The sequence below is a fragment of the Tachyglossus aculeatus genome, chromosome 14, assembly GCF_015852505.1.
Source record: "Tachyglossus aculeatus isolate mTacAcu1 chromosome 14, mTacAcu1.pri, whole genome shotgun sequence".
Taxonomy (NCBI): domain Eukaryota; kingdom Metazoa; phylum Chordata; class Mammalia; order Monotremata; family Tachyglossidae; genus Tachyglossus; species Tachyglossus aculeatus.
Genome location: NC_052079.1, coordinates 20322908 through 20336906, shown reverse-complemented (window position 1 = coordinate 20336906; position 13999 = coordinate 20322908). Strand labels below are relative to the sequence as shown.

The 13999-nt window shown below is 43.3% G+C and overlaps 1 protein-coding gene and 1 non-coding gene across 2 annotated transcripts in view; both read right to left on the bottom strand.

The window, feature by feature from the left end:
• Nucleotides 1-6666, bottom strand: part of LGR5 (leucine rich repeat containing G protein-coupled receptor 5) — a 94574-nt gene extending 87908 nt beyond the window's left edge. Inside the window, exons 1-2 of the mRNA XM_038756789.1 lie at nucleotides 6599-6666; nucleotides 5623-5694 (exon numbers count right to left, since the gene is read on the bottom strand). Coding sequence (XP_038612717.1) covers nucleotides 5623-5694; nucleotides 6599-6642 — 116 coding nt within the window. The 5' untranslated portion in view covers nucleotides 6643-6666. The remainder of the gene's footprint in view (nucleotides 1-5622; nucleotides 5695-6598) is intronic.
• LOC119937361 lies at nucleotides 3288-3425 on the bottom strand. Its single transcript, XR_005454036.1, has one exon. It is a non-coding gene; the product is annotated as a small nucleolar RNA SNORA7 (small nucleolar RNA).
• Nucleotides 6667-13999: the final 7333 nt, after the last annotated feature.

Genomic DNA, 13999 nt, shown 5'->3' with positions numbered 1-13999 from the left:
GCGTGGCTCAGTGGAAAGAGCCTGGGCTTGGAAGTCAGAGGTCATGGGTTCTAATCCGGCTCCGCCACTTGTCAGCTGTGTGACTTTGGGCAAGTCACTTAACTTCTCTGTGCCTCAGTTTCCTCATCTGTCAAATGGGGATTAAGACTGTGAGCCCCACATGGGACAACCTTGATTACTATGTATCCCCCCACAGTGCTTAGAACAGTGCTTGGCACATAGTAAGCGCTTAACAAATACCAACATTATTGTTATTACTAAAGGCCTGGGAATCAGAAGGACCTGGGCTCTAACATTGACTCTGCCACATGTCTGCTGTGTGACCTGAGGTAAGTCACTTAACCTCTTGAGGCCTCAGTTACCTCATTTGTAAAATGGGGGTTAAGGGTGTGAGCCATGAGCCCCACGTGGGACGGGGACTGCGTCCAACCTGCTTAACTTGTATCTACCCCAGCACTTAAAATAGTGTTTGGCACATAGTAAGTGCTAATGAAGTACTACTATTATTATTATACAAGGTAATCAGCTCCCACAGGAGACCCACAGTCTAAGTAGGAGGGAGAACAGGAATTAAATCCCCATTTTGCAGATGAGGTAATGGAGGCACAGAGAAGTTAAGTAACTTGCCCAAGGTCACACAGCAGAAAACTGGAAGAGCTGGTATTAGAACCTAGGTCTTCTGATTCCCAGGCCTGGGCCCTTTCCTCTGGGCCACACTCCTTTCAGTAAATCACAGAGATCCAGCCTCAGGGTTTAAAATTTTTAAATTAATAAAGCACTAGTTTCACGATATTTAAGACCATTAACAAGCTGTTCCCCTTTATGCTTCCAAAACCCCTGCAGGTCAGGGCCATGTTTCAATTTTTAAGATCAGTGCTTTGCAGACTGTTGAACTGTATCCTGTCTAATTATTTCATGTCTAATCCAGGGTTTAGAGCAGTGCTTTGGCACCTAGAATAGCCTTACTAAATTCTATAATTCCTAATTATGATTATAGTTAAGCCTTCGGGTATGCTGTGAGCTAGAGTTTACAAGCCAGTAGCATATTTATTAATTTCGATGAGATGCACAGAAAGGACTGCAGTCAATCTCCGGGGCCAGCAGTCAAGGAATCAGTGACCTCAATAAAGAGGCATGGCCACTGGTTTATGCTAATATGGTTTAGCTGGAAATTCGCAGCTGCTCCAGAATCAGCAAGGCTACCCACAATTGGCCGTTTATTCCAGAATGGAATTAGAGATTCCGTGCATTTTGCTCCTCCTTCGTAAATTGCCTTGATCACATTCAAGGTGTTCCATAATGCTAGTGAGGCCTGAAAAACTCCACTTAATTGCAGCTCTTTCCAATACCTTGATCTCATCTATGTCACTGCCGACCTCTGTCTCTATATGTTGCCAACTTGTACTTCCCAAGCACTTAGTATAGTGCTCTGCACACAGTAAGCGCTCAATAAATACGATTGATTGATTGATTGATATATCCTGTCTCTGGTCTGGAACGCCCTCCCTCCTCATATCCGACAGACAATTACTCTCCCCACCTTCAAATCCTTATTGAAGACACATATCCTCCAAAGGCCTTCCCTGACTAAGCCCTCCGTTCCTATTCTCCAATTTCCTTCTGCGTCACACTGACTTGCTCCTTTTATTCATCCCCATCTCCAACTCCACAGCATTTTTGTACATATCTGTAATTTACTTATTTATATTAGTGTCTGTCTCCCCCTCTAGACTAAGCTCATTGTGGGCAGGGAATGTATCTGTTTATTGTTAAGTTGTACTCACCCAAACATTTAGTACAATGCTCTGCACACAGTGTGGCTCAGTGGAAAGAGCCCGGGCTTTGGAGTCAGAGGTCATGGGTTCAAATCCCATCTCTGCCACTTGTCAGCTGTGTGACTTTGGGCAAGTCACTTCACTTCTCTGGGCTTCAGTTACCTCATCTGTAAAAATGGGGATTAAGACTGTGAGCCCCCCGTGGGACAACCTGATCACCTTGTAACCTCCCCAGCGCTTACAACAGTGCTTTGCACATAGTAAATGCTTAATAAATGCCATCATTATTATTATTATAAACACGACTGACTGAACTTTTGAGTTTCCTTTTTAAAAGGAGTACATATTTTCAACAACCATGTACCCCTCAGTACAGGGCTCTTAGTACAGGGCTCTGCACACAGTAAGTGCTCTCAACATAGTAAATGCTCTCAATAAATATTTTGGATTGATTGAAAGTTTTAACACTGTATTCCAGTTACAGAGGCCTCCTTCAGTGATTGGTACTTTCCCGGGATAATAATAATAATTATGGTATTTGTTAAGCACTTCATATGTGCCCAGTGCTGTACTAAACGTTAGGGTAGATAAGACAATCGTGTTGGACATGGTTCCACATGGGACTCACAATCTAGGAAGAAAGGAGTAGGATTTAATAATAATAATAGCATTTATTAAGCGCTTACTATGTACAAAGCACTGTTTTAAGCGCTGGAGAGGTTACAAGGTGATCAGGTTGCCCCATGGAGGGCTCGCAGTCTTAATCCCAGTTTTACAGATGAGGTCACTGAGGCAGAGAGAAGTTAAGTGACTTGCCCAAAGTCACACAGCTGACAATTGGTGGAGCTGACATTTGAACTCATGACCCTTGACTCCTAATAATAATAATAATAATGGTATTTGTAAAGTGCTTATGATGTGCAAAGCACTGTTCTAAGCTCTGAAGCCCATGCTCTTTCCATTGAGCCACACTGGATTTAATTTCCTTTTTACAGGTGAGGTAACTGAGGCACAAAGACTTGCCCAAGGTGTCACAGCAGACAAGCGGCAACCTACTCACTATCTCGCCACCAACCTCTCGCCCAAGTCCTGCCTCTAGCCTGGAACACCCTCCCTTTTCATATCCGACACTTACTCTCCCCACCTTGAAAGCCTTATCGAAAGCACGACTCCTCCCAAAGGTCTTCCTTGACTAAGCCCTTGTTTCCTTTCTTCCCACTCCCTTCTGCATCACCCTGACTTGCTCCCTTTATTCCCTACCACTCCCCACCGCTACCAGCACTTATGTCTTGTCTTACGCCGTCGAGTCGTCTCCGACCCATGGCGACGCCATGGATGCATCTCTCCCAGAACGCACCACCTCCATCTGCAATCGTTCTGGTAGTAGATCCGTAGAGTTTTCTTGGGAAAACTATGGAAGCGGTTTACCATTGCCTCCTTCCGCGTGGTGAAATTGAGTCTCCACCTTCAAATCTCTCCCATGTCACTGCTGCCTAGCACAGGTGAGTTTTGACTTATAGCAGATTGCCTTCCACTCGCTAGCCACTGACCCACCTAGGAATGGAATGGGTAGGCCTCTGCTTGACTCTCCCTCCTGTAGTCGAGACTAGTAGAGTACTGGAAACTCTGCAGGTGCAACCCTGAAAGGGAGCTCCTATGTATACAACTATAAATTCATTAATTTATATTACTGTCTGTCTTCCCCTCTAGACTATAAGCTCAATATGGGCGTGGAATGTGTCCATTATATTGTTGTGTGGTACTCTCCCAAGCACTTAGTAAAGTGCCCTGAACACAGTAAGCATTCAATAAATATGACTGATTGATTGGGATAAACACTCCCCCGGCCCACGTCATCCCCCGGGCCTGGAATGCCCTCCCTCTGCCCATCCGCCAAGCTAGCTCTCTTCCTCCCTTCAAGGCCCTACTGAGAGCTCACCTCCTCCAGGAGGCCTTCCCAGACTGAGCCCCTTCCTTCCTCTCTCCCTCGTCCCCCTCTCCATCCCCCCGATCTTACCTCCTTCCCTTCCCCACAGCACCTGTATATATGTATATATGTTTGTACATATTTTTTACTCTATTTATTTATTTATGCATTTTACTTGTACATATCTATTCTATTTATTTTATTTTGTTAGTATGTTTGGTTTTGTTCTCTGTCTCCCCCTTTTAGACTGTGAGCCCACTGTTGGGTAGGGACTGTCTCTATATGTTGCCAATTTGTACTTCCCAAGCGCTTAGTACAGTGCTCTGCACACAGTAAGCGCTCAATAAATACGATTGATGATGATAAACACTCAGGCCCTCTGATTCCCAGACCAAAACTCTTTCCACTAGGCCACACTGCTTCTCAGATATCAGTTCATCCCATTCCGTTAAAAGTCTAAGCCAAGGCTGAGGTCCGAAACAAGTCATAACGTTTATTCTATTCTAAACTAATTGTAAGTTTATTCTCTAAGTTTATTTTTATGAAAAAGAAAAATAGGCTCCCTTTGGAAGGCCTATACAGAGGAAAAGAGATTTTCTGAAACTCTGCCTGGCAAAATGTGGGCTGGAAAGGCAGTTCTCTTGGCTCCTCCTGGATTTCCCTTAGATAAATCAAGATCTTGTATGATCTTCTGTAAAGAGGAAATGTAAAGGTGATGGCAAAATCCGGAACCCACCACTTTAGCAAACAATGAAACTGTGTCCATGGATTGCAAAACACAACAGAAAATGTGACTCTCACCTGCATGCACTTCTTAAAGCAGATATGTCTTAAATTAGTATTTAAATGAGAGAATTAGGGGTTCGGACCTTGTGACAGAATCTAAAATATGTTACAATAGAGTTAGTGCCTTAAAAATCTGCATTTATATGGTTACAATGTACCATTTCTTTCCACTGCCTATGGTGAATTTTGGGATACATAAACAACACTTTAAATTACCCTCAAATTTGGATCTTGAGTTTAGTAGGATTTTCAAAGGAAGTAGATTCAAAATCGACTGCCTGAACAGTTCCTTTAACCAATGTCAGATGATCGTACAGTGCTCTGCACACAGTAAGCGCTCAATAAATACAATTGATTGAATGAATGAATGGTTGCCACCACTGTCGAAGCCCACTTCTCCCCACTAAGACTTGCATATGTCACTACCCAGCTCTCCATCACTCGAGGTTGTAAGAGTCTCTGTTTTGTTTTTAAATCCGGATTTTTTGGTGTACGTGAGGTCATTCGTCTTCTGGCATGGAATGACCGAGTTTAATCGAAATTCTTCTGCAAATCATTAGCTAATTTTTGCTGCCTGCATAATTTTTTTAAAAAGCAAACCTGGACTAACGCAGCTCTAAATTACTTGCGGGATTCCATATTTTATGGTTAGCCTTAAGGGTAGCTAAATTTAAAAGTTGGGAAACAGTAATTAAAAGCGTTTCAGACAAGAAGAGTTGTTGCAGTGAAGCCTGGACTCAACGGCCCTTGAATCAAACTGAACCGAGCAGTTGTTTTTGGTTTTGATTATGGCCGGACTGGTTATTTTAATCAAGGTGAACCCGTCTTCAAACATTACTCTCCCGCTGCTTAACTGTTTCCCAAAAGCTATCCAGCCCTTTAAAAAAAGCCCTGGTTTTACATTTTTAATTTGTTTGGCTCATTTTCCTTAGAAAAGCTGTAGCCTCCTGGTAACTCTGTTTTATAAGTTCATTTCCAGATTCACAAGCAATTCGTTCGGTCAACTGTTTCCTCCTGGGCCAGAAGTGTTAGTTCTGACAGGTTTCCCTCCATTGTACTAGTTGGTTCCCACAGTAAGTAGGGGAGACAAACACAGGAATTTGTGCCATGATAATTTGAGACAATGATACTCACAGCTCTTCCAGGAAATGCAGATTGCGCAAAGTGTTCGGGGGCAGCTCAGTAATGTTGTTCATACTGAGATCGCTGTAGGGGAAAACAGAGTGTTCATCAGCATATGCCACAGGCCCCAGCTGTTCATTCCAGACATATTCAAGTAATACATTTGCAGGAATTAGTTCCTGCACCATTGCGGTCAATTGCTGCTTTGCATTTCATGCAATCGTCCTGTCAAAACCCTACGGGCCTCATCCCTGCCAAAGCAGTGGACAACCATTATGCCATTTAGGATCATCTCAAGGGGCCAAAACGTTTCTGACCGCTTCAGATTGAAGGGGCGAGACTAAATGCAGTAGGTTGGGCGAGGTAGAAAGCATGGGCATTTTAGGTTTTAATTCGCATTTCGAGATGACAAGGAAGGTCATTATTGCTGTGGCACTTATTTGCTCTGGGCAGGCGACTTAAGTACCTTGTAAAAACAAATATTTTGATTCAAAGAAACACACTAAAAAAAAAAAGCACATTCTTCCCTCCTACCATGCTCCTTTTGCAGGTTCTCAGATTGCATTCAATAAGTGAAATGAACCATAAAACAAGGGTGTAATGCGATCCTTCTATGTAGCGCTAACATACTTCCTGCTGGGGTTCCACACTAGTTCCTGGCATAGGAAGCAACTGGCCACTCTGGGCAGAACTCAATCAATTCTTGTTTTAGGCCAAATTCCCTGTTATTTGATTTTATTCTATTTTTGCTATTTTCTCTACTGTCTCCACAACAGCATCACCAGGATGTGCTTTACATGCTGCTTAGGCAAAAGGAAAGCCATCCCAACATGGTGTTTGTCTAGGTGTGGTCTACACAAGTAGAATTATTTGGGCAAAGGCGAGGGTTTCCTTGTTTAAACTAGACAGATAATCCCCAAACCCAAATGAACTGGTTGACCATCCTGGATTCGCCATTCTACAATCCCCCCGTTTTCTCCCCCTTCACCTTCTGCTTTGTAGACCCACAGGTAGCCGTATACTCAAATCCATCGGCCGGATTAATCATATAAAATAGCATTACCTGTCAGAAAGAATGGTCACTTGGCCATCTAACAACAGGTTTGAATTCATTAAGAATAATTATTTAGAATTCAAAATACATTTTTTCTTCTTTTATGAATGGTTTACTACCTAATTGGATCATCCATTCAATCAATCAATCAATGTTATTTTCTGAGTCCTTACTGTATGCAGAATGCTGTACTAAGTACTTGGGAAAGCCCAATAAAACAGAGTTGGTAGATATGTTCCCTGCCCAAAAGGAGTTTACAATCTACAAGGGGAGATGACCATTTATGTAGATTAGGGATAGGGGAAATAATATAGTGACACTAACATAAGTATTGTAGGGCTGATGTATCAGGATGCTTAAAGGATACACACCTGAGTTCACAGTCGACACAGAGGGGAGGGCAGAGGGGGTAAATATAGAGGTTAGTCGGGGAAGGCCTCTTGGAGGAGGTGTGATTGTAGGAGGGTTTTGAAGGTAGGGAAAACGGTGGTCTGTCAGGTATGATGGGACAAGGAGTTCCATGCCAGAAAGAGGACATGGGCCAGGGGTCAGCTGTGAGATAATCAAGATTGAGGTACAGTTGTAAGGTCATAGAGGAGCTAAGTGTGCAGGCTGGGTTGTACTAGGAAAGCAGTGAGGTAAGATAGGAGGGGCTTTCAACTGGTGGGGGAGACAGGCACTAAAATTACAGATAGGGGGAAGCAACTGAGTTTAAAAATATATAAAGTGCTTTGGGTGTGGTCCTGTGGAGTGTCTTAGGTGACTTAGTGCTGCAGTAGCCAGGGAGAGATGATATATTAATCAGGGAAGGCCTCCTGGAGGAAGCAAATCCCACAACTGCCCCTGCAGAGCTTCTAGGCCAACTCCGTACTTATCCACATATCTGCGGCATTTCTGTATATATTGATTCACATACCTTACTATTTAAGCACTGATATCCGCATACACACTATTCCTTGTTTCTACTATATTTAAATGATTCCAGAGTCTAGCTCCCACAAAGAGCTGGGATTGGGTCTATCCCAACCACATAGAACAGTACTCTGCACACAGCAGGTGCTCAGTAAATACCATCAATTAATTAACTATCTCTACATCGGGGTTAGAAAGGAACCTCAAAGGCCTTGTGAGGTCCACCACTAAAAACAGTAATAATTGTGGTTTTTGCTTAGTGTTTTCTACATAGCAAAGACTGGAAAAAAAAAATCAGATCAGACAGACCTGTCCCATATCAATCAATCAATCAATTGTATTTATTGAGCGCTTACTGTGTGCAGAGCACTGTACTAAGCGCTTGGGAAGTACAAGTTGGCAACATACAGAGACAGTCCCTACCCAACAGTGGGCTCACAGTCTAAAAGGGGGAGACAGAGAACAAAACCAAATATACTAACAAAATAAAATAAATAGAATAGATATGTACAAGTAAAATTAGTCCCATATGGGACTAAAAGTTTAAAGGGGAGGGAGAACAGGTATTTAATGTCCATTTTACAGATAATAATAATAATAATAATGATGGTATTTTTTAAGTGCTTACTATGAGCAAAGCACTGTTCTAAGTGCTTGGGGGATACAAAGTAATCAGGTTGTCCCACATGGGGATCACAGTCTTAACCCCCATTTTACAGATGAGGGAACTGAGGCCCTGAGAAGTTAAGTGGCTTGCCCAAGGTCACACAGCTGACAAGTGGTGGTGCAGGGATTTGAACCCATGATCTCTGGCTCCCGAGCCCGTGTTCTGTCTACTGAGCCACACTGCTTCTCTGTGCCTTTGTGTGGTAATCTCTCTGGGCTCAGTTTCCTCATCTGTAAAATGGGAATTTAATTCCTCTTATTCTTCCTACTTGGACTGTAAACCCCATGTGGTACAGGGGCTGTGCTCAACTGGATTTTCTTGAATCTATCCCAGTGCTTAGTGCAGTATTTGGCAAGTACTTAAATGTTATTATTATTATTATTACTACTACTATTATTATTAGTCTTGTTCCAGCATCCATTAAGTGGCCAAGGAGAACCTGGGAATCTGCCCTCCAGTCAAGAGGTTCCAAGTTAGGATCATGAGTATCTACTGAAAACCTATTTTGAACAGACCTATACATTATTTTTCAGTTACAGAGTAAAGACACACTAATCATTCAGGGCCAATGTTGGAGACTGCAATTACTTCCAATTGCTATGTAACAACCAATTAACCTCAGTTCCTTCATTTGCGAAACTGAAATAAATATTTGTTTATTCTGTCTCCATAAGTGATGTAATGAAAGTTAATGAGAGAAGACTTGTGGAGAGCAAATTTTTTTCTGAGACATACAGTACGGATATAATTTTCCAAGGTTGAAGTATTTCCCTTAAAAGACTATCCAAACTGACGGGAATCGGATACAGCAATAAATGTTACAAGATGATGACTGAATAACTTGTATAGAGAATATTTTAGGGCTTTCCCTTAAAATTCATCCTAAAACATCGCTGACTTGAATGCTTTGCGGACAAATTAAGTACTATAAGAATTGTTCAGTATAGAACAGTTTCCTCCTAGACTGTAAGTTCATTGTGGGCAGGGAAAATGTTTCCCAACTCTGTTGTACTGTACACTCCCAAGTGCTTAGTACGGTGCTATTCAGACAGTAAGTGCTAACAGACAGAGTAATTAATTGATTGATATGCTAAGCACCTTAGTGCTGTGGTAGAGACAGTATAAGCAGATAATAATAATGATGGCATTTATTAAGTGCTACGTGCAAAGCATTCATTCATTCATTGATTCAATCGTATTTATTGAGCGCTTACTGTGTGCAGAGCACTATACTAAGCGATTGGGAAGTACAAGTTGGCAACATATAGAGATGGTCCCTACCCAACAGCGGGCTCACAGTCTAGAAGGGGGAGACAGAGAACAAAACAAAACATATTAACAAAATAAAATAAATAGAATAAATATGTACAAATTAAATAGAGTAATAAATACGTACAAACATATATACAGAGAGGACTGTTCTAAGCGCTGGGGAGGCTACACGGTGATCAGGTTGTCCCACGGGGGGCTCACAGTCTTAATCCCCATTTGACAGATGAGGGAACTGAGGCACAGAGAAGTGAAGTGACTTGCCCAAAGTCACACAGCTGACAATTGGTGGAGCCGGGATTTGAACCCACGACCTCTGCCTCCAAAGCCCGTGCTCTTTCCATTGAGCCACATTGCTTTTCTATCAGACACAACTCCTGTTCCACATGGATCACACAGGTTAAGAAGGAGGTATGTCACCCCCAATTTTACAAATGAGGATACTGAGGCACAGAGAAGTTGTGACTTGCCTAAAGTCACACAGCGGAACCCAGATCTCCTGATTCTCAGGCCATTGGGCCACACTTCTTTTTTATCATCAAAAATATTCATTAAACATGTCTCTCGAGCATCCTTGAAGAAGAGAGATCCAGAATGTTGCCTCACGGGGAGAGATCATTAGGGAGCTGACCCCCATGATCTAACCAGCTCTCTCCCCAGCCCCGTGGCTTTCGGTTGGTCTAGTTCTTGGTTTTAAGGCAGTCAGCCAACGAGCTTCCCTCCTCTCGCCTTACCTTGCTCACTTATCCTATGACAATCCAGCCCCCCTAACACCAATTTACTCACTGTATCTCTATTTCATCTATCTCGCCTCTGACCCCATGCCCACATCCTCCCTCTGGCCTGGAATTCCCCATTCCTTCAGAGTCGACAGCCCTACTGAAATCATATTTTCTCCAAGAAGCCTTCCCCGCCTGAACCCTCACTTTCTCCCCCTCTTTGCCTTCCCTTCTGCATCACCTACGCACCTTTGGCATTTCAATATTCATCTCACCCCCAGCCTCACAACACTTATGTGCCTATCTGTATACTCCACTGTTTCCTTGTCTGTAATTTCTTTTAATGAGTTCTCCTCCGCTAGAATGTAAGCTGTTTGAGGGCAGGGATCGACTCAATTGTATTGAACTCTCCTAAGCACTTAGTATAATGTTCTGCACACAGGAAGCAATTAATAAATACCACGATTTTTTATATATATGCTATTTGTTAAGCGCTTACTTTGTGCCAGGCACTGTACACATCCCACGTGGGGCTCGCTGTCTAATCCACATTTTACAGAGGTGGTAACTGAGGCCCACAGCAGACAAGTGAGGGAGCCAGGATTAGAACCCAGGTCCTCTGACTCAAAGAACCGTGCTCTATCCACTAAGGCCACGCTGCTTCTCAGTCGATTGCCCAACGTTTTGGGTTAGGACTGGAACTATATCATCTCAGACTCCTTTGGGCAGTAGACCTTGGGATAACCACCAGACAACCCCCTTTCTCAAGAAGCGAAGGAACTGGTCTGGTTTGCCCTCATTGGCCATCTAGGTCATTTCAAGTGGTCAGTCCTAAAACTCATGGGGTCTACGGAGCAAGCTACCCAACCCTGCAGCAGTGTGGCTCAGTGGAAGGAGCACGGGCTTTGGAGTCAGAGGTCATGGGTTCAAATTCCGGCTCCAATTGTCAGCTGTGTGACTTTGGGCAAGACACTTAACTTCTCTGTGCCTGTTACCTCATCTGGAAAATGGGGATTAAGACTGTGAGCCCCCCGTGGGACAACCTGATCACTTTGCAACCTCCCCAGCGCTAACAGTGCTTTGCACATAGTAAGCGCTTATTAAATGCCATCATTAGTCTTATTATTATCTATTACTCTTCCTTTTCTTCACCTTTGGTGCTAGTAGCAACAGATCTTCAGGAATTCTTGGGCCCCAGGTGGCATGAATCAATCCACCCTGCTGCCTTGGATTTCTGTATGACAGCTCCCAGAGAATCCCAGTTAATAATCAATCAGTTGTATTTATTGAGCACTTAGTCTGTGCAGAGCACTGTACTAAGCACTTGGGAGAGTACAATATAACAGATTTGGAAGACACATCTCCTGCCCACAAGGAGTTTAAAGTTTAGGGGTGGAGAGAGACATTGAAATAAATCGCAGATTTGTACAGAAGGGCTGAGGGGCTCAGGGTGGGGGGAATAAAAGATACAAATCCAACTGCCACGGTGATGCAGACGTGAGAGGGAATGGGGGGGAGATGAGGGCTTAGCTGGGGAAAGCCTCCTTTGAGGCAGATTGATTTTGACCCAATCAATCAATCAATTGTATTTATTGAGCGCTTACTGTGTGCAGAGCACTGTACTAAGTGCTTGGAAAGTACAAGTTGGCAACAAGTTGACCCAAACCCTTAAACTCCTCACAGGGAGGGAAACAGTGACTTTAGGTGGTTAAATATCTATTTCTCCCAATCCTAGGCTGCCATGAGTTCAAATCAGTGGTATCTACTGAGTGCTTACTATGTGCAGAGCACTCTACTTAGCACTTGGGAGACTACAGTACAACCCACTTGGTAGAGACATTCCCTACCCTAGGGAAACAAGTGAACAAGGTAAAATTTTAAAATCTCAGGCTTTTAGATTAAGTGTTTATACTTATTTTAGCATACCTTCCAGTGTAGGACAAAAAAGAAAAGCAGAAAGTGAGATAAGACCATATGTGATGTCATTGCTGGGTGAGACCAGATCCATGCTGCCCAGCAGCTTAGCCTAATGGATCGAGCACAGGCCTGGGAATTGAAGACCTGGTTTCTAATCCTGGCTCCACCTTTTTCATTCATTCAATCATATTTATTGAGCACTTACTGTGTGCAGAGCACTATACTAAGCGCTTGGGAAGTACAAATCCGCAACATATAGAGACGGTCCCTACCCAACAACGAGCTCAAAGTCTAGAAACCGGCTCACAGCCTCTTGTCTGCTGTGAGACCTTGGGCAACTCATTTACTTTCTCTGTGCCTTAATTACCTCATCTGCAAAATGGGGATTAAGACTGTGAGCCCATGTGGGACAGGGACTGGTCCAACCTCTTCAGCTCGCGTGGCTCAGTGGAAAGAGCATGGGCTTAGGAGTCAGAGGTCATGGGTTCTAATTCCGGCTCCGCCATGTCTGCTGTGTGACCTCGGGCAAGTCACTTAACTTCTCTGGGCCTCAGTTACCTCATCTGTAAAATGGAGATTAAAACTGTGAGCCCCACTTGGGACAACCTGATCACCTTCTATCCCCCCAGCGCTTAGAACAGTGCTTTGCACATAGTAAGTGCTTAACAAATGTCATTATTATTATTATTATTATTATCCAGCTCATAACTACCCCAGTGCTTAGTACAGGTTTTGACACATAGAAAGTGCTTAATACCACAATAATAATAAAACCATAATTAATAATATGTGTCTGGCAGTGGTGACAGGATGCTTGGAGGATGATGAGATGGTAAGTGACCTTTCTTTAATACTTTAGGGATAGTTTAGCTAACAGGCATAACTTTTTCCTTTACAAATCAGCCCATTATGTACCTCTAAACCATGAATCCATCCAAACCCTTCTTGAACTGACTGATATTTTTGACCTTTGCAATTCTTGTGGTCACAGATGCCATAAATCTGCCACTGCCTGACTGTTTGTTTTGAAGCTACCATCTCTGTTTCAATTATTTTTCCAATCTTACCGTTAACTCCTGTTGATCATTTAAATTTCAGTCATATCCCTTTCAGCCTTGACCTAATCTTTTCAGGCTATTCTCTGCTCCTCTCATCACCACGGCCACTCTTCCCCGTTGCTTCTCTAGTTCTACAGTGTCAGCAGTGTGAGGGATTCTTGCTGTTGCTCATTCTCCCAGCATGTCCCTCATCTGTAAAGTGGAATTTGACGCATTTTGTCTCTCCTCCATAGATTGGGAGCCCCTTGTGGCACAGAACCTATTACCTTGATTACCTACCTATCTCCCAAGCCTTCTCTCAATCCATCAGTGGAATTTTTGAGCACTTCTTGTGGGGAGAGCACTGCTCTAAGCACTTGGGAAAGTACAGTACAGTAGAATTGGAGGAAGCCGTCCATAGTCAAGTGCATAGGTGATGCAGAGGGGAGGTTGGGTAATGGAGATGAAGGCTGAAGTCTTGCCTTCTTCTTCATCATCATCATCAACCGTATTTATTGAGCGCTTACTGTGTGCAGAGCACTGTAATAAGCGCTTGGGAAGTACAAGTTGGCAACATATAGAGACAGTCCCTACCCAACAGTGGGCTCACAGTCTAAAAGTCTTCTTCTTTCTTCTTCTTCTTTCTTTCCCACCCCCAGTAGCAACAAAGATGGAGACCCCTACCTGAATCAGTGGCATCTGTGGACTTCTATTGCATCCATCATCATCAATGGTCTTTACTGAGTACTTACTGTGTACAAGAGTACTGTACTAAGCACTTGGGAGAGTACAATACAAGCTAGTTGGTAGGTGT